The following is a 25365-nucleotide window of genomic DNA, read 5'->3' on the forward strand; positions in this document are numbered from 1 at the left end:
CCCGCGGCTAAGACCCTAGACCCTAGGATGAAACATGGTGAGCTGAAACAGAATTTCTACAAATTTCTTCAGAACAGTAAGCTAACTTAAATTCACCTCAATCAGGATTCTGCAAAGGTGCTATTCTGAACTGCTTTCCCTGGAAATATGTTAAAAATTTTTAAAAAGCATGGTCTACCTTTGTGGTTTCTTTTATCTAAACTCCCAAGTATAAATATATATAATTTCCCTTTGGCAAACTCTTTGAAAATGCCATCATTATTAAAAAAAAAAACACCCAAAAAACGGAGGGTTTGATTCCAACTTCAGGTCATCCATGATTTTCGTTTCTTATATTAATCCCATGGAATAGTGAAATTAGAAATAGGAATAGATTTAGAAGTAGAAAAAAGGATACAGTGTAGTTCCTTAGCACTGAGCCTTGGTACATTTTTTTTTTTTTTTTTTTGAGACCTGCACTTGATGTATAGTAAAAATCAAAGGGCAGTCGGTGAGTGGTACTGCCACTTGGTACTGTCTTTGGGGGACAGTTCATTAACTTTGGGTTTTCAATTCTGAGGTGATTCTATGTCTCACAGCAAATTTTTAGGTCATTTTCACCTTTTGTGTTTTAATAAAAGAATTGGATCATTTTCAGCACAGTCTGTCTTTCTCCTCTTCTGTTAAAAACCTGGAATCAAGTATGAGAACTTAGAATTAAGGAGTATGTTAACCCAACCTAAAAAGAGAGCTGCTTCTATTTATTTATTAAAGAGAAGGAGGTAGGCCTACAAAGCTTAAAGAAGAGAACATACCAGAAACAAAAGAAAACAAAACAGAGAGTTTGTTATTTTTTGTTCTAAAAACTCGAAACTCTAGGTTTGGAGTTCATGTTAAATACAACTCTCAATGCATATGTTGCAACGTGTGTGTGTGTGTGTGTGTGTGTGTGTGTGTGTGTGTGTGTGTTTACAGGTATTATTTAAATCGAATAAGTATCCTGGGACACTTATTAATTAAGTGTCCTGGGAAAATAAAAACGCACATCAGAGTTCTTTTTCCTGAAACAATCAACACAAACTGATTTATTATGAGAAGGTTGTCTCTTTCAATTTTGGTTAAAGGATTAAGAGTCGCTAAACTCTTTTCTATGACATTTACCCAGCAGAAGGCATAATAAAGTCTAAAGAAAACACCAGGTATTGAATGGATTCCCAAAACCCACCAAACAAAAATAACTTTTCCGTGCACCTCCCATTTCGCCATCTGAAACGCTGAAAGGTAAATGTGTACAGAGACCAAGGCAGGTGCCCTTTCATATTAAAATGACGTGTGAGCAGTGCACTTGAGAGGAATGTGGAGTTTCAAAAGGTCTGCCTTAAACAAAACACCCGTGTTCTCATCAGCTCCTCTCTGTTATTTTCTCAAGCAACTGAAAAGGAACACCTTTTGCAACAGGAAACACAGGCATTTTCTTAGGTTCAGAAGTGCATTTCTGAAATATGTCCCTGTTTAACTTTTATAAAGTTACAGGGCCCCGACACTGACAAATGAGCTTCATTACATTCAAGGCTGAACATATTTGCTGTGACAATCTGTTTCACTTGAGGAATGGTATTTGCATATGAGAGAGAGAAAAAAACCCACTGAATCAAGATTCCTATCTTGTCTTCTGGTTTCTGTTACATTAGTTCATGAAAGTTCACAGAATTTTATATCTGGAAGGAAATTAGGTACTTTCAAGATGAGGAAATAGAAAACTTGAGACTGAGAAAGAGCCGAGATGACAACGTCCGCTGAGTCACCCAGGGATAGACCAAATATCTTCCCTCTTTTAAGGGTTAGGGCAGCATCAGCTAGCATATGCTTTAAAATCAGGCAGAATGCATGGGAGACGCAGGCTCAGTGACTGATTTGCAATTCTATCCCATGATACGGAATTAAGCTTCTTGAAACAGTTTCCCCATCTGTAAAATAGGTATAGTACCTATTTCCACGGCACTGTTATAAAACTAAAAAATGAGCATTGCATGTGCCCGTCAAATGAGAGGTGCTCAATAGGAATGCGATCTTAAGCTTATAGGTATGAAATTCAAAAGTTTGGTGTTTGTAAATAAACATAAATATATAAAGATAAAATTAAATCCTGTACTTTTTTCTTTCTTTCTTTTTTTTTTTTTTTAGTACTGTGGATTGAACCCAAGGGTGTTCTACTATTCGGCTATATACCCAAACCTTTTTATTTTGAAACATGGTCTCGCTAAGTTACTGTGTGCTGGCCTCAAACCTGTGACACTCTTATCTCAGCCTCTCAAGAACTGGGATGACAGGCATGGGCCACAGTGCCCAGTCTGTTTACTATTTTAAAAATAAGTTTTCAGCTAAGTGGATGTCATTCCTGATCCTGATTTTTAAAAACATTTAAAGTAGCTGGGCGTGGTGGTGCACGCTTGTAATCCCAGTATTCAGGAGGCTGAGACTGGAGGATCGCAGTTCGCGGACAGCCTCAGCTACTTAGTGAGGGCCTCCGCAATTCAGTGAGACCCGGTTTCAAAATAAAGAATAATATAATAGGGCAGAGGGTGTAGCTCAGAGTTAGAATGCCCCTGAGTTCCATCCTCAGACCTGCAAAAAAAAAAAAAAAAACATTTTAAGTTCAAAATGACTGTGTAGGCCAAGCAGACCAATCAATTCTATGATATGTTTGATCCATTTGGTCTTGTCAATTCAAACAAATAATCAATGTGCTCGTCTCCACTCCCCTCAACTGTCTGGGCTGAATTAACTGACTTTTGCATTATGTGCAAATAAGACCAAGTGGGTCTCTTCTTTCTTCCTCATGCAGGTCTATAGTGGATATCTTTAATAGAAATACTATTTGCTTGCCGGGCATGGTGGCGCATGCTTGTAATCCCCGTGCTTGGGAGGCTGAGACAGGATTATCGTACAGGTTCGAAGCCAGCCTCAGCTACTGAGTGAGGCTTTCAGCAACTTAGTGAGACCATGTTTCCAAATAAAATATAAAATAGGTCTGGGAGCATAGCCCGGAGGTAGAAAGCCTCTGGGTTCCACCCCCAGTACCACCAGAAAAAAAAAAAAAAAAAAAAAAAAAAAAAAAAAAAAAGAAATACTATTTGCTCAAATGTATATAACACTTTCCATGTATCATGGTTTGCTGTAAGAGATTTAGAAATATTAACTCATGGAACACTGACAATTTCCTTACAAAGCAGATCCAATAACTAAACCCACTTCACCTAGTCATCAGGCTAGTATGTGTTCCGACTACTAATCATACTGTCTCCGCATTTTAAATTACTGCTTTAATAAACCATGATATCTCATCAGAACTGGGCAAGAAGACTAAGAATCTGAGTTACTATTTATAGGACAGACAATATTATTAACAGAGGGCCTTGCCTTTCTCCTCCAGAAACCAAATCTAAATGCACTGAAGATATACTATAATAAAACTGTCCTCTACTGAGAGTAAAACGTTCATGGCCAAAGGCTGTTCTGGTTTATATTTCGACACAGTGACAATACCAGTTTTCCTCCATGACTGGTTACTTTTCCTTCAGTTTCTTTTGCAGCGACCTCTTCCTTTCCCCATCGTCTAACTGTTCCCCCAAGACTCTTACTTTTTCTCTCACCTGCACAGGCTCCCCCTGAGTTTTCATGGCTTTCACCACAACTTACAAGGAAATGATCCCTCAGTCTCTACAACTCAGTCCTTCTCCCAAATATCAGACAGGGACATTTCCAATTGGCAGTCTGAAAGCACCTCTGGATGAACCAACCCTTACCCAGCATCTACACCTAGAGAAGGCACATCCTTCCTCTTGTTCTGTTATCAAGGAAAAAAAAAAAAGGTAAATTCATCTAGGCAGGTACCAAGTCATACAGCTTTCTAGTTGGAGAGATTTCTTGGACTTCCCCTTCTAGAATTAGGACAGGTATTCCCTACCTGCCCCACCCCGACTATTCTAAGAGCCATCTCTGCCTTCCAAATACCTGTCCGGCTGTCCTTCCTCGTTCACCCTACAGTGGCCATCTGTCACCAGGACCAACTGGTGATGGTTTTGTTTCCCTGGATTATGGCCCACCCACTCCAGTTTATTGTACAGTCTGATTTGAAAGAAAAATTTCCGAAAGACAAATTGAACAGGTCACTCCTTGGCCCCACAGTACCCTGGGTGTGTCTGAATTAAAACTCTCTCTGTGTGGTGGCACACGCTTGTAATCCCAGTACTTAGGAGGCTAAGTAGTAAGACTCATCTATCTAGTGAGAATATGTTTCAAGCCGGGCGTGGTGGCGCATGCTTGTAATCCCTGCGCTTGGGAGGCTGAGACAGGAGGATCGCGCAGGTTTGAAGCCAGCCTTAGCTGGCTTAAGAGACCCTGTTTCCAAATAAAATATAAAGTAGGTCTGGGAGTATAGCCCGGAGGTAGAAAGTCCCTGTGTTCCATCCCCAGTACCACACACACACACACACACACACACACACACACACACACACACAGAGAATATGTTTCAAAATGAAAATAAATTAGGGTTGGGGGTTGTAGCTATGAAGTAGTATGGCCCTTGGTTCAATCCAGTCACACACACACACACACACACACACACACACCCTCAACACACCATACTTCAGTGAAGGTTCTCCTATCTGTCTGCCTGCTCCATACCACGCTACTGAGGATGGCTCTGAGTCCTCTTCATTACTGCAGCCCTGGCACACAGGGCTCAGTGCTAATAAACACTTATTAAATAAATGAAATCACTTTAATTCAAATTATAGGATTGAGAGTTTAGTTCAGTGATAAAGCAATTGCCTAGCTCATTTGCACAACAAAATGAAGGCCCAATCACATATCATACTCCTGATATTAAGGGTTTAAAACAAACTGTGTTTGCAGACTAGGCCTGTATGTGTCGCCAGATTTGCTTTAATTAATTAATTAATTAATTATGTTTCGTGAGGGGATCAAGCCCAGGGCCTCGTGCATGCTAGGTAAGCACTCTTACCACTGAGCTACCTGCTCCCCCTCTCCAACCGTGGCACCAGTTTTAAATGAAATCTCTCAAATCTATTTTCCTCTAAAAGCTATGTATTCTAATTCGTTAGACCCCAAAAGATCATAACATTCAAACAATAAGCCCCCTTTGTCTCACAAAATAGACTACTTAAGAAAAGGAAGCTTATTTTTGTAGTACTGGGACTTGAACCCAGGGCCTCACAGATGTTTGACAACTGCTTGTCTTGAAGGCACTTTATATACTTAATATTTTTATTCTTAGCTATAAAGAGTTTTAACTGAATTACATTAATGGTAAATATACATCTTACTAAAATACAGCTCTTTATTTTCGCTGGGTATGGTAGCACATGCCTTAATACTATTATTGCTGGGTGTGGTGGCATATGCCTGTAATCCAGTACTTGGAGGTGGAAACAGGAGGATCACGGGTTTGAGGACAGCCTCAGCAATACAGCAAGAATCTCAGCAATCTACCATAGCCCCATTTAAAAAAAAATGAGAAAGGCTGGGGTGTAGCTCAGAGGTAGAATGTTCCTGGGTTTAATTCCTAGTAAAATCTCTCTCTTGCGCGTCCTCTCTCTCTCTCTCTCTCTCTCTCTCTCTCTCTCTCTCTCTCTCTCTCTCTCTCTCTCTCCCTATCTCCCTCCCTCCCTCCATTAAACCCACAAACACTGCCATTCAGGATAAGATAATCAAAAATCAAGATCTCATTCTCTTCAGGCAGAGCATGAGAAAGAACAGTGGCTGGTGATAGCATCACCCCAGCACTCCCCGTTTCACATAGCTGATGGATGGATGGATAAAATACTGCCAAAAACAAAGGAAGAACCATAAAGATTTCGTGGCAATTTTAACTTTCCATGGTCATTGATGATTTATGTCATAATGGAAACAATTCAAAACAAAACTAATTCAGTAATGTATTTATTTAGCATATAATAATTGATAGGCTGTTCTAAAAGTCTTTTCTAAGTACATGATAAAAGATCAACTTATTTTAAAAATCAATACGGCAAAACTTTTAATTAAATATGTACAATTCAATAGAATCAGATCTGTACAGCACGGGCATCGCTCTCAGACAACCGTGGATCTTAGGTCCAAAGTGTTTCTGAACGGTAACTCTGACAGGTTAAAATGACTCCCTCCTAATTAAAGGAATTAAGTGCAGTACTTGGGATCGTTTCATAGCACCTTGTATTCAATGTAGGTTGAAAATAGATGGGAAAGTTCCCTTGTTTGAGGGGCAGTCAGATGTGCCTGTCTGCATAGGTAGAGGATGCTCATCACATCCCTCTGGGCAGGACCAGTTTTTTCCCTGGTGCTGCTGTGGCAACTTGCGTAGATACAGCTCAGTCCGCTTCCCATCATGTTCTCCATGGTGATGTACCTGTGGGCGCTGTGGTCTCCTCCATCACAGTTAAGACTCTTTGCATTCTTTGTCTCTCTATCATACTCATGAGTGTGCAAAGAGCCATGTGTTGAGAAAACACTTAAGAATTACCCATTTAATGTGATTTAGTCATCTGTGCCTCTAACCCATGTCTTCTCACTGGCTTTCTAACAAGTGGAATTTTTGTAGACTAGGGAGAAAGACCAGTTTCCATGAGTGAAAATCCTTACTAGAGATCATTCTTGCTATTTCCTTACTTTAATGTACCCGAATGGTACATTAATGTTAAAGAGGTGGCTACTGCCCAGGAGAATTGCACAGAAATGAGTCTCTACTAAAGAGATGAGCCCACGGTTTATTAGGGAATTTGTCAGAGACTGGGTGTAATGCCAACAACAGAGACCCTAGAAAAGCAGGTCCTCAGTTCTAATTTTTCTGCTTTTTTGATACCTGACCACTGAGCTCCAATCCTGCCCCTTCCCATGAATTTCTAGATGATAAAAATATAAAAGTACTTGTAGAGCTGAGCACACAGCTTGGTCCTTAGGAAATATCAGCTCCCGCTGCCTCCGATTTCTGTTCTTGTCAACAGCATTCCTTACTTAACCCACATGCTGGTTCCTCAACAGTCTTCCTATCTCCTGTCCTCATATCCAATCAGCTGCCAGGCTTGCTGTTCCTGACACTTCAATGGTTCCCACACATCCTTCTTTTCTGCCGTGGATCCACTGCAGCCAGAAATGTACTGAGGGCTGTGGGGCCTGAAGAATGGGATGTCTGCCTGCCAAGGAGGGTGGTCAGGAAAAGCATTACAGGCAATGTCGACACTGGGGAAGTTTGGAAAATAAATTGGAGTTTGCCAGCTTAAGAAGTAGCATGGAAGCTGGGCGTGGTGGCGCACGTTTGCAACCCCAGTACTCGGGAGGATAAGACAGGAGGATCACAGGTTCGAGGGCAGCCTCAGCTACTTAGTGAGGCTCTCCACAACTTAGTGAGACCCTGTTTCAAAATAAAGAATAAAAAAATAGGGCTGGGGGTATGGTTCGGAGGTAGAATGCCTCTGGCTAGTACAACAAATAAAACAAACAGAAACAGAAGTAGGATGGAAGGAGGCAGCCAGGCAGGCCACTGCAGGCGGGGGAAGGCTGCATGAACGGGGCTCCGTGCATCTGGGCACACCTGGAGACTCGTCGCGAGTATGACCGAGGAACGGGGAGCCCGTGGCACTGTCTGCTGCCTCTTCTTATTCCTACTCCTACTGCTCAGATTCAGTCCACTTACAGACAAGTTCACTGAAGATGGGGCTGCGCCTCTTTCTGCCTTTTGGAAAACAAAAAGCAACACTGACTTGGAAAAGCATCAATAGTCGGTTAGTTAAATCTGCCCAGGAATGGGCCCTTTCAAATGGAAGACTATGATGTTTTATCAAGTATTGAAATGTTATTCCCTTAAAAGCTTATCCATTTATTACAATGGTGAGAAAATGGGCTTATCGAGTAACAGTTAGCTTTGGCCCTAAACATCTGTATTATATAAATTTCAAAAGTAGTCAAGTCCAAAGTAAAGAGATTTTATAATTATAGCTCATTTAGTCTATACTAAATTATACAGGTCTTTTTGCTTTGAATCTACCACGCACAATAATTACATATATCTATAGTTATATCCATACATCGACAATTTCGGTTCAACGAGTAATTATTCAGTCTCTAGGATGTGACTATATTTATGGGGATATAAAACTGATGTCTCATGTGATAATTATGAAATTATTTGCTATGTTTATGTTCAAAGCTAAAAGAGACAACTTGAGATTTACACAAGTTTGGTGGCTTCTCTAAGTTTACCCTATAGGGCTAAAGTTTAAATTTTTGTTTCCTAACTTGAAAAGTAGGGGTATTTCTACCCTATTTCTTATTTCTTAATTATTCATTGCTGAGATTTGAGTATGGCTTATCCCCTCCAAAACTCATGCTGAACTTAATCCCCATTGGAGGATTTAAGAGGTATGAACAGGTGGGGCCTGGGAAAGGTGTTTAGGGCTCTGCCCTCATGAATAGGTTAATCCATTTGTGCATTTACTGGATTTATTGAGTTAAGGGATTAATGGGCCATCTATAAAGTGGGTCTGTTATAAAAGCCAGTGAAAGATTCGCCACCAGAAAGGCCATCTCCACGTGTGTCCCTCAACCTTGGACCAGAACCTTGAGCCCAAATAAACCTCTTTTCTTTCTAACTCACCCAGTCTGCAGTATGATGTTATCAGCAACAGAAAACAGACTACGACAACCATATAGCTCGTGTTTTTGATCTGCTTGACCACTACTTGCTAGGAGAGGATATTATTTTCCTTGAAAAATGTCACGTTGCTCTTAAATGATTTATCACCTTGGCATCACTAAGCCCTATCTAACAACGAATCCATTTGGGGGGTCTGAAATAGAGCTCTATGTATTGGAATGAGCTGCTTAAAGATACAGATGTGCAATCATGAACAGGAGCAGCCCACTTATCTGAAGGTAAGATCTAGCAACCGCACGCACCTGTGAGCCAAGGCGGCTAGGGTGCACGGCTGTCAAAAAGCCTATGATTTCTTTGTAGGAATCTCCTCAAACCACTTTAGAATCTCACTCAGCTAAAAAGGAAAGTCAAATTAGAGGTATGGAATATGTGAGAAGCAGTAAGGATTTATGAAGCAAGGGGGAAAAAAGTGAAAAAAAATACAGAATCAACAGGCATTTAGAACTAATTAATGTAGGTGGAAGTGGGTGTGTATATGTGTAAGTACATTTATAATTTATAAGTAATATATAATTAAATGCAATTAATCTGTAATAAATAAGTTAATTACAATACTTGATATTAATCATAAAGGCTTCATTCATCACAGGAAGAGTTATTAAACAATGTGTAGTTTCCTTCATCCTGATATGAATATTTTTGGAAAATTAGACATATAGAAATGTGACCGTCATAAGTTCATTAATGTTTAAAATTTAGAGATGTATAGTTTTCATATGAATTAAAAGATCACTAAACAAGATTAGCTATTGAGCCTCATAGGTTTATTAGAGGGCAAGATATAAATTTGGAATATTTTCAGATTCATTTAAATGAAGTACTTTTATGTGTTGAACTTACTTTTTTCAAAAAATTTCTGGTTTTAAATTTAACTTTGTCCTCTTTTTCTCATAATTAAATTGAAGCATTCTGCAGAACACTGACCATCACAATGCATTTTAATGGATGTCATCCACACCACAGCAGTTTGTTTCCACTATTCAAAACCTTTTAGACTAGACTCAACATCTGGGTCTAGAGCCCCATCTAGTGGCTGCAAGAATAACTGACACTTAAGTATACTGTATTTTAGAAATTGCTAAAATCCATCCTTCCTTCCTTCCTTCCTTCCTGGGATTAAACTCAGGGACATTCCACTTCTGATCTACACCCCCAATCCAATTTATTTTTTTACTTTGAAATTAGGTTTCATTGAGTTGCTATGGCTGGCCTTAAACCTGCAATCCTCCTGTTTCAGCTTCCCAAGTACAATTATTGGCTTGTGCCACCACATCATACCAAGACCTTATTTCAAAGTAAAAAAGGGGGGGAGGGTTTGGGGTATAGCAAGAAGTCAATCCTTAGTACCACAATAAATAAATGAATAAATAAAATAAAAACATCAACACCCAAGCTTTCTTTCAAAATGCACACAAAAATCACTTAGTATGAAATATGTTTTTTGTGGACTGGGGCTGAACCCAGAGGAATTATACCTCCCATCATAAACTCCCGACTATTATTATTATTATTATTTTACATTTAAACAGGGTCTCACGAGGTTGCTGAGAATGTCACTAAGTTGCTGAGGCTGAGCCCAGCATGATGGCATACACTTGTAATCCCAGTACTTGGGAGGCTGAGACAGGAGGACTGCCGTTTTGTGGCTAGCCTCAGCAACTTGTGAGGCCCTCACCAACTTAGTGAGACCCTATTTCAAACAAAATAAAATAGGGCTGGGGGTGAAGCTTGATGGTAGAGTGCCCTTGGGTTCAATGCCAAGTATTGAAAAAAGAAAGAAAAGAAAGAAAGAAAGAAAGAAAGAAAGAAAGAAAGAAAGAAAGAAAGAAAGAAAGAAAGAAAGAAAACAAAGTTTCTGAGGCTGGTCTTGAACCTTTCAGCCTCCATCCCAGCCTCTCACAATACAACTTTTAAGATGAGAAAGACCCATAGTTCATAGTAGTTATGTGTAACAGAGATTGAAATGGCAGTTAATTTGAATACATTGTCTATGCACTTGAATACACTATGGTATACTGTATCATAGAGAAGAAACACTCAATTTATTTATTTATTTTTTCTGTTTCTGGTTGGTCCTCTTTTTATTTATATGACTATGATAAGGATTTAAATGGTTTAAAATATCCATATATTTCTATGCCTATAATGGTTTATTTTTTTTAACAATTTTTTTATTGAACATAAATAGTATACATTTACACTATATTTGGTGCCCTCTCCCCCCCCCGCCCCCATTTTCCCTTCCCCCCTCCCACCAATGGTTGTCCAGGTTAACCATATCTTATTCATAATTTTACACATGTTCAAGTGTAGACCCTTATTAATCAAGACCGGCCTTCCTCCTCTCCTATCTTACCATCTAAACTTAGCTAGTATTTCCCCTTCAATATCTGGAGACCCACTGGTATTCTTTGTGTTTCCTAGTTTGGGCATATTAGAGGAAACATATGTATCTTCTTCTTCTGAGAAACACTCAATTTAGATCAGTAAGCATGAACAGTGAATCTGCTGCCACAAACTTGATGTGTCTGGCAAGACATTATTTTTCCTTTTTTTTAATATGCTTGAAACAGTTTAGCATCAGCAGGTGCAGTAAAGGCATTTCAAAATACTTGGTCCCATCTTCATGTTATTATCTAAACTGTAAATGAATGAAAATATATGTAAGGGTGATTTTTTCATGGTACTGGGGATTGAACCAAGGGACATTCTTCTCCCTTTGACCTATATCCCCAGCCCTTTTAATTTTGGTTTTGAAACAGGATCTCACTGGGTTGCTGAGAGTCTTCCTGCATTGCTGAGGCTGGCCTCAAACACGATTCTCCTGTCTCAGCCTTCCGAGTACTATTTGATTATTAATGAGTGATGTGTGGATGTGTACCTCTACCATCTTGTCCTCTGTTAAGACAAGTGCACTAATAAAAATTTTTTTTTAATTTAAAAAGGCAAACCTAAAATTTCCTTTTTTGCTCTAAATTCTTTACTATTATCTAGAAAACATTTCTATTTCATATTCCTACAAATATGCTTAACTTCCTGTCTAAGACCTAAATAAACAGACAACTGACCAGGTACTAATAAAGTGCAGAAAGATCAGGTGTTAAAGGCGAAATTAATGTGACTGTCTCAAAGAAAGTTTCTCAAGCAACCTGTTCCCCTCCCATAGCGTGCCTGGCTTTCATAACTCATGTGTTATAATCCCAAGCTCCACATTCATTATTATTGGTCATACACAAGTAACTTACTCAATATGCCTGAAGCGAAGGTAAGGCTAAGGAGATATTTATTAAAAGCATGCAATCCGACCTGAATTTCTATGGAACCAGTGTTGACTACATTTTGAACACTAAGTTATGAAACCTTATACCTGATTATAAATAAGAATCTGGTGTACATTCACTTTGAGCCAGTTACAGTAAATTAACTAGATTCCATCTCTTTTGTGTAAATTAACTAGATTCCATCTCTTTTGTGTGTGTGTGTGTGGCTCTGGAGATTGAATTCAGGGGCAGTCTACCTTGGAGGTACACTTTCAGGCCTTTTTATTTTGAAACAGAATCTCACTAGGTTGCTGGAAATTCAGTAAGTTGTTGAGGCTGGTCTTGAACCTGTGATCCTCTTGTCTCAGCCTCCCAAGTAATGAGATTATAGGCATACAACACCATGTCCAGCTTCGTTCTTTTATCTTATTAAAAAAAAGTTATTTGACTGATAGTTCAAGCGACCGTGCATAATTAGAGAAGTCTACAAATAGGATCCCTTCCTTCAACGTGTGGGATGAAAACTTTAGAAGACATAGCAACGGAGTTACAGTCTATCTAGAGAGACGTGGACAAGAAGACTGAGAGGTGTTTGATTTTGGAGAAATGAAGATGCCCGGGGTTCACCCCAGTGTTCAAAGGAATGCCGGAGCTGGGCGCGGTGGTACAACCTGCAGTCTCTGTACTTGGGAGGCTGAGAATGGGGTCACAGGTTTGAGGCTAGCCTCAACTGCTTATGAAGACCTTCCTTTTCTTTCCTCCTTCCCTCCTTTCTCTTTCCTTCAATCCCTTCTTTCTCCTTCCTTCCTTCCTTCCTTCCTTCCTTCCTTCCTTCCATATTGGGGATTAAACCCAGGGACATTCTACCTTTTTTTTTTATATATTCTACTTCTGATCTACACCCCCCAATCCAATTAATTTTTTACTTTGTAATTAGGTCTCACTGAGTTGCGATGGCTGGCTTTAAACCTGCAATCCTTCTGTCCCAGCATCCCAAGTACAAAGATTATAGGCTTGTGCCACCACAACAGACTGAGACCTTGTTTCAAAGTAAAAAGAAAAGGGGGGAGGGGGCTTGGGGTATAGCACTAAGTCAATACTTGGTACCAAAAATAAAATAAAATAAAATAAAATAAAATAAAATAAAATATATATAGGAATACTAGGGCCAGTAAGTATAAATGAGAATTACGGTGTGATCATTAGAAGGATCCCACTTACCCAAAGGGTCTGAGATCCATATAGTGTCAAAAAGACAATTCCACGTGTAAGAGGTAAGGCCTCTGGCCTCAAATTTTACCCAGCTTAGGTGGGCATGGCGGTACACACTTGGAATCCGAGTACTATAGAGGCTGGGACAGAAGGATTAAAAGTTTACAGGGAGCCCAGCAACTTAGTGAGACCCTGTTTCAAAATAAAAAAAAAATAGGGTGTAAGTCAGAGGTAAAATGCCCCTGAATTCAACTCCTGTAAACACACACACACATACACACACACACACACACACACACACACACACACACACACACACACTAAAGTAAAATAAATAAATAAATAATCACCCCACTTGTCTTGCAGAGGAATAAGCTGTCACTTGAAATATATGAGGAGTAGGAAAATGAATGTTGGGGAAACAGCGCTCACCCCAGAGCTGCACTCGTGTAGGAGATCTGAACAGCCTCCACATCAGGCTGTTGTAAGGATCAAGTAAGAGAAAATATATGTTAATATGCAGAAAACAGCAGAGCAGTCGCTTGCTCTCTGAACAATGACAGGTGAGGGATTCCTCTAATTAGAAAACACACTATACTCTGTGACACTTAAAGTCCATTGTGACTCTCAAAGTCTATGGCTTCATTTTATTAAGAAACCAAACTAATAAATTCAACTTCAGCATTCAAGGTGCACACTATTTTGAGTTATAGTATCTCCTCTGCTCTCCTAGTATAGGGTAAAACCGATGAGATGCAGGACCTGTGAGGTTCACAGCCCAACCCTTTAATAGTGTCTGATTAAAAACCTTCTTTTCCTTCACTGTATATCACTTGGATAAGTGGAATAGAAGTCTGTGTGAAAATGAGGCTAATATGTATTCCAGAAAGCTCAAGGAGGGTAGGACTAACTCAAAATAGGTGATGATTCACTGAAATGTTCCCATAAAAAGTCAGTAATACTGCTTGAGCACACTTCCTGCCCTGATTTGTGTTTGCTATCTGCTGGTGGGATGGAATAAGCTTATTTGATTTCCATGTCCTTTTCATTCTTTGCTTTTTATGTTAAATAAACCGATTTAAAGCCAGGTGTGATGGTGCATATGTGTAATCCCGGTACTTGGGAGGCTGGGAGAAGAGGAAGTTCAAGGTCAGCACATAGCACCTCAGTAAGACACTGTTTCAAAATAAAAAGTAAAATGGAGCTGGGGGTGTAGCTCAGAGGTAGAACTCTCCTGGTTTCAATTACTACACACACACACACACACACACACACACACACACACACACACCTCTCTCTTTCTCTTTCTCACTTTAAAGGAGAAGGTACATATGTTTCCTCTAATATGCCCAAACCAGGAAACACAGAGGATACCAATGGGACTCCAGATAATGGAGGGGAAATACCAGCAAAGTTTGAATGGAAAGATAGGAGAGGAGGAAGGCTGATCTTGATTAATGAGGGTCTACATCTGAACATGTGTAAAATTATGAATAAGACATGGTTAACCTGGCCAACCATTGGTGGGAGGGGGGAAGGGAAAATGGGGGCGGGGGGGGGAGAGGGCACCAAATATAGTTTAAATGTATACTATTTATGTTCAATAAAAAAAAAACTGTTAAAAGAAAAAAAAAGAATAAAAAAAATAGCACCTAAGAAACATATGAAACCCTCTCATGGGGAAGCCCAGAATCAATGAAGAGAGAAGAATCCTGAATTCAGTAGAAAAGGAAAAGGTTTGAGAAGACAGAGGAAAGGTGAAAGAGACAATCTGGAAAACAAGTTGAATGAACTGTCATAGAAATATGAAAGATACAACATGTTAGATTAGCAAAATAAACTCCAGATCTGGTACTGCTTTCCTGAAGCATCAGGCAGGGCTCTGATGCTTAACCTCACCACAAAACACAGATGCCTCCAGGTGTAGCATCCTGACTGCATAGTGCAGCTTTCGAAATCGGTGGCGTAACGACATGAGCCAAATAAGCAGCCGAAACAAGGCCGACGGGAGACGGAGGTTGTTTTGCCACCTAAGCTGGGAAACGGCTTACGTCACACGGTCACTTAAATGTGTTGAGATGGGAATACTATCTACCAAGCCACACGGGAATCTGCTACACTTGAAGTTTCCATTTAGAAAGAGATGCTGAAACTTGGTTGTGGACAAGGACAGGAACTGGATGGGGTTTGCTGGTCCTGTGCGGATGTGTTTCCCTGTTTCAGCTGGGCCTCTGAGCATCACACATTCCGCTCTTTATAGGAAAGATGGTGTGATAGTGGGCTTCCTCCCATCTTCCGTTTCTCGCTAGTGCGCACACACTGGTAGCACCCTGGAGACCTGAAGCCAGAAGGCGCTGTGCAGGCAGAGGACAGCGCAGGCAGGGGCTAAGCAAAGATGCTTCAGCTCATTTCCTAGACAGGCAGGCGGGTGGGGTGAGGTGGCTGGGCCCGTGGTGGCTGCGTCAGTGAAGCCCGGGTGGTTTCAACCTCCTCGCTGTGAACCGTGGATACTGGAATTCCTCTGCCCATCCAACAAAATGCCAGTGAGGATCAAATAGAATTATGTGGAAATGTGTTTAAGACGCCCCACAGACGTACGCATGCGTCATTTTTACTTTTTTTTTTGGCTTGCTTTCTGGAGGAAGAGGATTGAAAGGAGAAACACATGATCTGAGTGTGGAGGTAGGTAACTTACCAGCCTTTGGGGAGGACGATAATATTGTTCAGCTTGGTGTACTACGTGGACATTTTTCTTTTTCTTTTTTGTGGTACTGGGGATTGAACCTACGGGCTTTATGCCTCTCAGCTACACCCCCTGATTTATTTACTTTAAAATAGAGTTTCACTAAGTTGCCCAGGATGGCTTCAAATCTTCAGTCTTCCTGTCTCAGCATCCTAAGTACTAGATTACTGACATGTATGGCCGTGCCTGGCTGCATCATGTGGGCTTTTTTTTTTTTTTTCTTGTACTAAGCATTGAACTAGTTTTTGTTGTTGTTTTGATTTTTTTGTACTAGGGATTCTACTACTGAGCTATACTCAGCTCTTCAAAAAAAATTTTTTTTTAAATTATTACACTGAAAGAAAGTCTTGCTAAGCTGCTGAGACTGGCCATGAACCTGTGATCCTCCTGCCTCAGCCTTCCAAGTACTAGGATTATAGGCATGTGTCACCATGCCTGGGCACATGTGGACATTTTTAAGCACAACAAACCACATACTGATTAACTGGTGATTATGAGAAAGATGATGAGGTCACTTGTTGGCACCACTTTTAAAGTCTTTAAAAAATGAAAAAATGTTTCATTGGTTTAAAGTACACTAAGACTTAAGCTTTTGTTTTCTTCAACTAAGGGTGGAGGATCTGGCTGGAAGAAACTAAATTTAAGATGTTACATATGACAGATGAGTACAAAGTGCCCAACAGCACCCTGATGGCTTGGGAGGAGTGAGCGGCCCTCCCCGGGCGCCCCTGACCCGCAGGTGAGAAGCCCCACGGAGCTGTACCTGTATGTGTCCTCCGGTGAGCCTTCAGGTGAGAACTCTTGGTGTACACTTTGTTGCAGCCCTCAAAATCACATCTGTGGATCCGCCGTTTCCTGGAGTCGGGAGATTCAGACCGTCTCTGGCGTCTTGTGCTCTCAATACTAAACGGTGAAATTGAACTGGAGAAAGAAAAAGTGGAGTGACAGGGTGAGAAGCATGCCACTCCATCTGGGGCCGGATGGCCCGACTCCTCAGCCCCATGGACGCGTGGCCACCAGGACATTGCCTGCCACCACCTTCTTGGACACTTCTCATTTCTTAATCTCAAAAGGCAGAGAGCATGGCATTTTTTTTTTTTTCTGGTGAAACATTGCCAAGGAGAGAAAGATGTGCTTAAAGCAATCACAACAAACTAAAACCAAGAGAAAGTAGTGGTAGGTTAGCAAATAACTGGCGATCTGATTAAGTCGTTGGGTGGTGGTAAATTAACACTCACAGTTTTGGACTTCTGAGTGTCTCTTCTAAAGAACATTTTAGGAAGTCCTGATATAGACAAAGGGCAAGATGAATGTATTTAACACGTGACAGGAGGGTCTGAGCTACACAGTGACAACATCTAACATCCTGTAAAGTCACAGTGCACATTTCAAAAAACAGCAAAGCCTGGAAGCAGTGACATGAGTGCGTCAGTACGTGACTCATGCCAGGCTATTTCTGTGCAGGAAAAGGCACCTGACATTTAAGTTTTGGGGTTGGTGGTTTTACATGGTGAGGAATAAAGTGCATTGTATTTAGAGATTAGCTGTACTACTATTACGAAAAAAAGGTTTTAGCTCTGAAGTTTGGTCCTGACTTGTATGTTGTTTCATTTTAATGCCTCCCTAGAAAAACAGGATTAGTTTGTAATGTCAGGTAATTGATTAACATGTACCATTTTTAATCCTTAATCTCTGTTGATGGAGACAGACAGAAAGAAGATGACTCATCGTTTTAAGTTATCCATGAAGTTCTTTTAATTACAGTGAAATATGATTAAAAAAAAGCAATCAGCTATACTTCTACCATAACAATTTACCACTGTTGATGTTTTGACATATTTTCTTTCAGTTTCTTATGGTTTGCTGCTTTGGTGGTTTTTATTAATTAATTTCTTCTTTGAAACACTGAGTATCATGGACAAAGATGAATTCCCCTTATCTTTCTCCATAATCCTGTCCTTTCTCCTCTGCCCAGGGAAGAGATCTACCATGAATTTTCTTCAGGTCTTTTTAGTTAGTTCACCTATGCATAGGAGCATTTACAGAAGTTCTTCATACTGTGGGTGTTGTAAGCATCATAGAAAGTCCTGGTGTTCACGTCCCACCGCAAACTGTCCTGTCCTTGCTTTATTTCTCACTCAAAGTCAAGCATCTGAGATTTGCCCATGTTGACACAAAGGCTGTAATTCCCTTATGTGAAGTGCTATCTACTACATCTTACTAATCCACAGGTGTACTTTTGCATATTTAAACATGTCTAAAACCAGGATGCTACTTGCAGTAGATGGCTTGTTACACAGTGTAACTGGAATATTTTTGTCTTTACTAGTGTTCATAAAGTAATTGTACTTTATAACAGATGAAACTTAGATCAACTTAGATCAAAGCTCGGTGAACTTTTTCTATAAAGGGCAAGATAAAAAATACTTCAAGTCTGAGGGCCATAAGATGTTTTGATGAAAGTAATCAACTGAAAATGTGTCATAAAATCAGCTACAGGCAATATGTAAACAAAGAAGCCTGGTTCCCATGAAACTTTATGTACAAAAACAGTGGGCTGTCTTTGGTTCAACAGCTATAGTTTACTGACTCCTGACATTAACGGGGTATGGTCGGAGTCCTATAAATATGCCAATCAGAGAATTATTAAATCTGTTTTCTAACTAATGGACACATAGACTGTTTCTAGTACTGCACGATTACTTTGCTCCAGTAATTTTTTTTAAAAAACATCTCCTTCTGTACTTCTGCCTTTTATGTTTTCAATGTATCTTTTCCTTTCTACTAATAACAGATCAGGACACAGAAGCTATATATTAGATCAGAGAGAGTAGAAACGAAGTTCATCTAACTGTGTGTCACATGGTTTTATGCACAATCTACATTAAAGAGAAAGAACAGACACTGTACAGGGCAACCTGCCAACCTCACTATCAAGCAGCATAGACTTGAGGTTTTCCATACAACTGACTCAGTTGTGGGGATTGGAGTCTATTGTGAAAACAGTCAAAAGAGTGTGCCTCACTCGCCCCATGATAAAATGGCTTTATTCCCAGCAACGGTGAGGTGTGCTTTAGCACTGGGTGCAATTCCCATGAAGGAGAAAGACTGTGCGTGCCACAGGAGGGCAACACCAAATTCATTTCCTGACTATGCAGTCATAAAAATAAATACAGGTTTTGGCAATGGAGACCTTGAAAGAGGAAGTTATTTCTTGTACTATACGATGTTTAACATCTTTTTTAAAATTGAGCAAATGATAGGTATTTGTTTCCTTCAAATTAAAGTCAACAACACTGTTTTGCACAACATTCTTACACACAGCCTGGTGGTGGACCATCAGGGAGTCTAGGTAGCTAATGAAAGCACAAGTATATGAGGGCCTCAGATACTTTCTCCAAGTTTAAAAGCAGAATGTTTAACAATCTTGCTTATAATTAAAATTCTCAGTATGAGGCCACTGTGTCATCTGCAAAGAATGCTAGTAAGTAACACTTAAAAAATCCTTCCTTCGGTTCTAGCAAGCATTGGGGTTAGTAGGAGAAGGGGAAGGATTGACCTTGGCTCTCAGCCGCACTGGCTACCCTGTACTGGCCACTCTGGGGCTGCCCATCAGCCGGGTTTTTGGTAATAGCACAACTGTTGTCACACTTTTGTGTTTCTCCTCTGCCCTTCCCATGCCTCCTGAGCAATGTGTCCTCTATTCAGAAGGGGCTTGAGGTCTCCTCAATTGCCCGTGACCTGACTTCTGTGCCTCAAAATGGGGCCTGCTCTAAAGAACAGCAACGCGTAATCCTCTGCTGTGTGTGACGATATACGATCCTACCAATGTTCTTCAGCGGTCATTCAGTGTGACCAAGTCAGAGTGAAATAGCTGCTCCTGTGTCCCCAAATTCAGTACCAAAGACATTATACAGTTCAAAGGCACAATACCTAGAGGCGCACTCCCCTCCCCCGAGGTTAGACCACATCGAGCGGTGCCCGAGTGCCTGAGGGTGCCTTGCACACCACACTGTAATAATTAGATCTGCAGAGAACAGAGGAGTGAATCATGGCTGCCAGTGCACAACAGTCCCACTTGGAATGGCAACGTAAATTAGAATTAAACCCAGAGAGGCTGAGAGCCACATCCACAAACAGTGCTAGTCAAAGAGAAGGCACTCGTGGCTGCCAGGAAGGAAATCAGGGTTAACTGTAATCAGCAGGTAATAAGAGACCATTTGTCATGGGTGACCTTTGTGTGCTGAGATGCCCTTCACTGAAACTACTTCCTACAGGAGTTAGAAAAATGGTAGTAATACTGAAAAGAAAAAAAGACTAGGACATTCTTTCAAGGCAAGAGGACACACATCAAAAAAATTGAAAATAAGACCAGAAAACACTGGAATTGAAGGTGCTTTAGCAAATTAAAACACATAGTCTCAATAGAATTCTGAAGAGATATATAGAGAGAGTACTGAGGACACTAGTAAGAAAGGACACTTAGAGCGGGTCAGCATGTGTCAGGCTGTGTCCTATGACCTTGAAGCCTCAAAGTCACCTTGAGGTTGGTACCCTTAGTGGTCCTGCCCTAGAGTTGATGAAGCTGAGCACAGAGGAGGGGAAGGCCAACACAAGGGAAGCCAGCGGGGTCACCAGGACCTGGACCACATGCTGGCTCCAAGCTCCATCTTAACTCTTACATTATATCGATTCAGACAAAGATACAGGCTGAAGATCTGTGTACAATACTATGTCAAAAAGCAATAAAATTATTGTCATCACTTAAATTCCACCCGCTAACCCAATCCTGTAAGACAACCGCATTTTAAGTGTAGCCTGCAATGGGAAGACAGACTTCCTTCTTGAGAAGTTTAAGGTACACCATTTTATAAACACTCTCAGGCACTCCGTATGTTTGCTGTTATCCTACCTAACAAAATACTTGTTAAAATTATTTAAATTAAGATAAAATTTACTAAAACTTTCATCACTCAACTTAAATGTTTGTTTAGAAAGAAAATGTATCTGTATGAGTTCAAAAATACATAAAAAAGAGCTTATTTATTTATTTTTATTTATTTGGTGGTACTGGGGGTGGAACCCAGGGGCTTTTCTACCTCAGGGCTATACTCCTAGACCTATTTTATACTTTTATTTGGAAACAAGGTCACACTAAGTTGCTGAGAGCCTCATTTAGTAGCTGAGGCTGGCTTCAAACCTGTCTCAGCCTCCCAAGTGCGGGGATTACAAGCGTGTGCCACCACGCCTGGCAAATTTATTTTTACATGGCTAAGGAAGTATTTTCTTAAGGTTATTGTAAAGTATATATTTAGTCCCAGAAAAAAAGTTTATTGTTTTTAATGCCACGTGTTAAAATGCCCATCAATGCCACAGACTTAATTCCTTGTCTGCCATCCTGGTCCATTTACAATTCTAACCCAAAGAATCCTGAGTTGCCTGTTACCTTCAGAAGAGTGGGAGCATTGTCTTTTAAAAATCCAATTTTCAAAGCAGCACTCTGACTGTTGTGTGGGCTGGGAGCCTGCATAGTCACGCTTCTGAATCCCTTTTTCTTTTGCTATCTAGATCTAAACACACTTTGGCTAATAGATAATTGCATTTACGAGGAGATAACCGCTCCCTATAGAAGTATGTATTTTGAAAACACTTAATACACCATAATTTTGTATACATTTAAACTAACCTTTTTTGAATAAAGCACTATTGTTTAAAAAAAAATCCTACTTTCAAAGTTTATATTAAAATTATTAAGTATCACCTGTGGGATTTCTGAATTAGCTCCTGTCATAGAATATATCTCAGTATGTGTTAGTAAATCAAACACCATCTTAAGGATGAATTATCAAGGCTATAGGCAAATAAGAGTGGACGAGACTTGCAGCTGGCCAGGATCTACATGAAATCTCCCAGGCATATGTGTTATCTTGTAGGCTTCTCTCAGCCAGCAGGTGGCTCTCTGAAGCAGGAGTCTTCTGATTTATCTTCCCTACTACACTGACTCAGCTCTCATCAAACTGTGTCCACTCTGTGATATAAGTTAGGAAAGAAGTGCCACTTAGAGACACTATCACACTCCCAGTAGCGATATTCCAAAGCAGGACAAATAAACCAGCATAAGTTCTTCTTATACACATGTAGAGTTTCCTGTGGAAAACCACGATAGAACAGCTTTGAAGATTAGTTGTAGTTTTTATCCTTTTTGGAAGCTGTGACTAAGACATAACTGTACCACTTCACACTTGAATTTGGATTCGGTGGAAAATGTTCTCATAAAATGTATAGACATACAGCAATTCATGAATTTGCTAAAATATGTTAAAAAGCTCAGCAGTAGTGTATATTCAAACTATGGTTTAGTACTTTTTTCAGATGAACAGAATATGCCCCAAATGTATTTTTAAGTGTTTTATTTTAACAAACAAACCTTCTACTAAACTGATTAAAAGATAATGGGTTTACCAATGAGGCCGTTTGGGAGGGAGGAAAGCGGGGATGAATTCATGGTTTTACTTAAACAGAACAGCTGCCACTAAGTATATTCCCATTTCACTTCTAGAGCATTAAAAAACTCAAAACTATTACAGGCTTATCTTTTTGCTTTGTTTTTAATGTACTGTATTTTAGCAAGTAAGAGTTTAAGTTGTATTAACAAAGTTCAAAGAAAATAAAAAAGACAAAAATGAATCACTAATGCCACGAGCTATCATTGGTTTTATTATCAAACTTTTACAATGAAATTGGACTACCAACAAAACAAAACAAAACAAAAATCTATTTCAGATGCAGGGTATCTATTCACAATAGTCACTTTGGGGAAACAACCATGTACTGCAAAGAGTTTATTGCACAAAAGCAATTCATAATGTAGGACAAAACCAGGACTCTGAAATGAGTGTGAATTTCTAAATTGTATTAACATACTGAGTGGAAGACACAGAATTTGCTTAAATATCTAGAAGAACATGAGCATAGAATTTCTCCAGACAGCATTAGGATTTTAATTGTGTTTTATGCCAGGAGTTGTAGAATGGGATATCAAATCTGGAAAGACTTTCTAGGTGAGAACAGCACTACAAGTAATAATTTTAATCTAAATGTCTTTAAGGCAGGCCCTGCTCTTCTGCTCCCTATTACCTACAAGACCAGGTCTTTATATCTACCTTATTTGTCTTGTTCTTGAACACACCTCATTTGGAGATCCTCAAGAATCATGCTGAATTGAAAAAGTAAATTCTCTTTGTTGTACAAGTTTTGGTCTGGTGGTGCACATCTCTAATCTTAGCAACTTGTGAGGCTGAGGCAGGAAGTTTGAAAGTTCAAGGCCAGCCTTAGCAAGTTAGCAAGACCAGGTCTCCAACTAAAAAATATAAAGGACTGGGGGATGTCACTCAGTAGTAGAGCACCACTGGGTTCAATCCCTAGTAAAACACACACACACACACACACACACACACACACATGCACACACACAGACACACACAAACAGATATGATCTTATACATGTCTTTTATCAATAGATGTTTGAAAAGGTTAAAGGAAAGGAAGGCAGGAAGGAGACTGGGGAGCACTGTCTCCTCTGTAAGGAATTTCCAAGCACTTCTACTGCATTCTCATGGTAACACTGCTCCAGGGAAGTAATGGGTAGAAAGGTGAAGGTGTGGGTCCAAGAAAAAGTACAGATCAGGAGTGAGGACTTGACCCTGCTTGTCCCAGAAGCCCTCTATACTCATTTAGTTACATCAGAATGGCTAGGAAGGTCATCCCATTCAGCTGCAGATGTGCATATAGTTATGTAAGCATGACTAGGTAATATGCAACACTCATACATACCTTACACTGGCATGATGTGTGCCATTTTGCCTAGAACCCTACAAAGAGACAGCTCTGTACAATAAAGTTGCTGTTCTTTTCCTCTGGATGGTGAGACCATATTCTTTCTTCTTCTTGGGGAATCTCACCACTGAAACCTTCCCTGCAACCACAGCTGGCCTGAGACAGCGCCCCTCACAAAAGAGGTTCATTTTTCCTTATCATAAGAATCTTTCTATTGGGCAAATTCACTAAGAAGGTAGTCCTATGATGCACTCTAGGCCAAGACGGTGTACAATGAGACTCCATGTTTTAAACATTAAACATATATAAGACGCTCTCTATAGAGTTCCAATGAGATACTGTAATGCAACCATGAACTTTTGACATGACCATCAAAACAAGCTTCCATCCATTTTATGCTGATCATTAACCAGATCTATGTTACACCAGAGATTTATTTTATTAAAGAGCACTGAAATTATATCAGCTAACTATCTGGTACTTAGGCTTACATAAATTATTGAAAGTCTTTATTGCTCATATGGGGATATATAAATAATGAGAGCAACAGAACTCACTGGTCTTGCTCCACATGGGCTTTTTGCCGTCAAAATGACTGTTGCTGCAAATAGGCATTTTTCTCACCAAAAAATGGCCATGTACTTGAATTCTGGAGAAAAACAAGAAAGCTTCCCATTTAAAAGACGAAGGAACATGTTACCTGCTTTTTATTTCTCTTATAAAAAGTGTGATCTTTGAGTAATCTGCCAAATTATTGTTGGAAGAGGAGGTAGATATATTCATGTGACCCACTTTCATATTTGGAAGAAGAGAAAGAAACTGAGACTCTGAAAAATTAGACAAATTACTGACCAAGGTCACAAAGCTACATAATGAATGGCATAACTGGAGTCAGATACCAGGCTTCCTGACCCCTAGAGCCAAGACTTTTCTTTTCTCTAGTGGGGCTGTAGAAAGATCTATATGCTTTATTATTATTATTATTATTATTATTATTATTATTATTATTATTATTTACAGTACTGGGGATGGAACCCCGGTCATTCTACCTCTGAGCTACATCCCCAGCCCTATTTTCTATTCTTTATTTTGAAACAGGGTCTCACTGAGTTGCAAAGGACCTCATTAAGTAGATGAGGCTGTCCACGAACCCGGATCCTCCTGTTTCAGCCTCCCAAATGCCGGGATTAAAAGAGTGTGCCAGCCAGGAGTGGTGGCGCACGCTTGTAATCCCCGTGCTTGGGAGGCGGAGACAGGAGGATCATGCAGGTTCGAAGCCAGCCATGCTGGCTTACGAGACCCTGTTTCCAAATTTAAAAAAGTATAAAAATAGGTCTGGGAATGTAGCCTGGAGGTAGAAGGGCTTCCAGGAACCCTAGTACCACCAAAAAAAAAAAAAAAAAAAAAAAAAAAGAGTGTGCCACCACACCCGGCTTTGATAATTACTACTTAGTATGGAAGAAAATCTGCTTGGCAACACTAATATTTTTTTTCCTTTTCATGAGATGGAAGCCTCACCCTAAACTCTACCCTATTTTCTTGTTTGCTTTGGTTTTTATGTTTGTCTTCCACTATTATTATTATTATTATTATTATTA

At 39.9% G+C, this 25365-nt stretch overlaps 1 protein-coding gene across 3 annotated transcripts in view; it reads right to left on the reverse strand.

Annotated features, from left to right (window-relative positions):
- KLF12 (KLF transcription factor 12) overlaps positions 1-25365 on the reverse strand; it is a gene marked incomplete at both ends in the record, with an annotated part of 318174 nt that overhangs the window by 5748 nt on the left and 287061 nt on the right. For all 3 annotated transcript variants that reach the window (XM_080689233.1, XM_080689232.1, XM_080689231.1), the window contains one exon: positions 16695-16852. In XM_080689233.1, the coding sequence (XP_080545359.1) occupies positions 16695-16852 (158 nt within the window). The remainder of the gene's footprint in view (positions 1-16694; positions 16853-25365) is intronic.

The sequence above is a fragment of the Muscardinus avellanarius genome, assembly GCF_963383645.1.
Source record: "Muscardinus avellanarius genome assembly, chromosome: 2".
NCBI lineage: Eukaryota > Metazoa > Chordata > Mammalia > Rodentia > Gliridae > Muscardinus > Muscardinus avellanarius.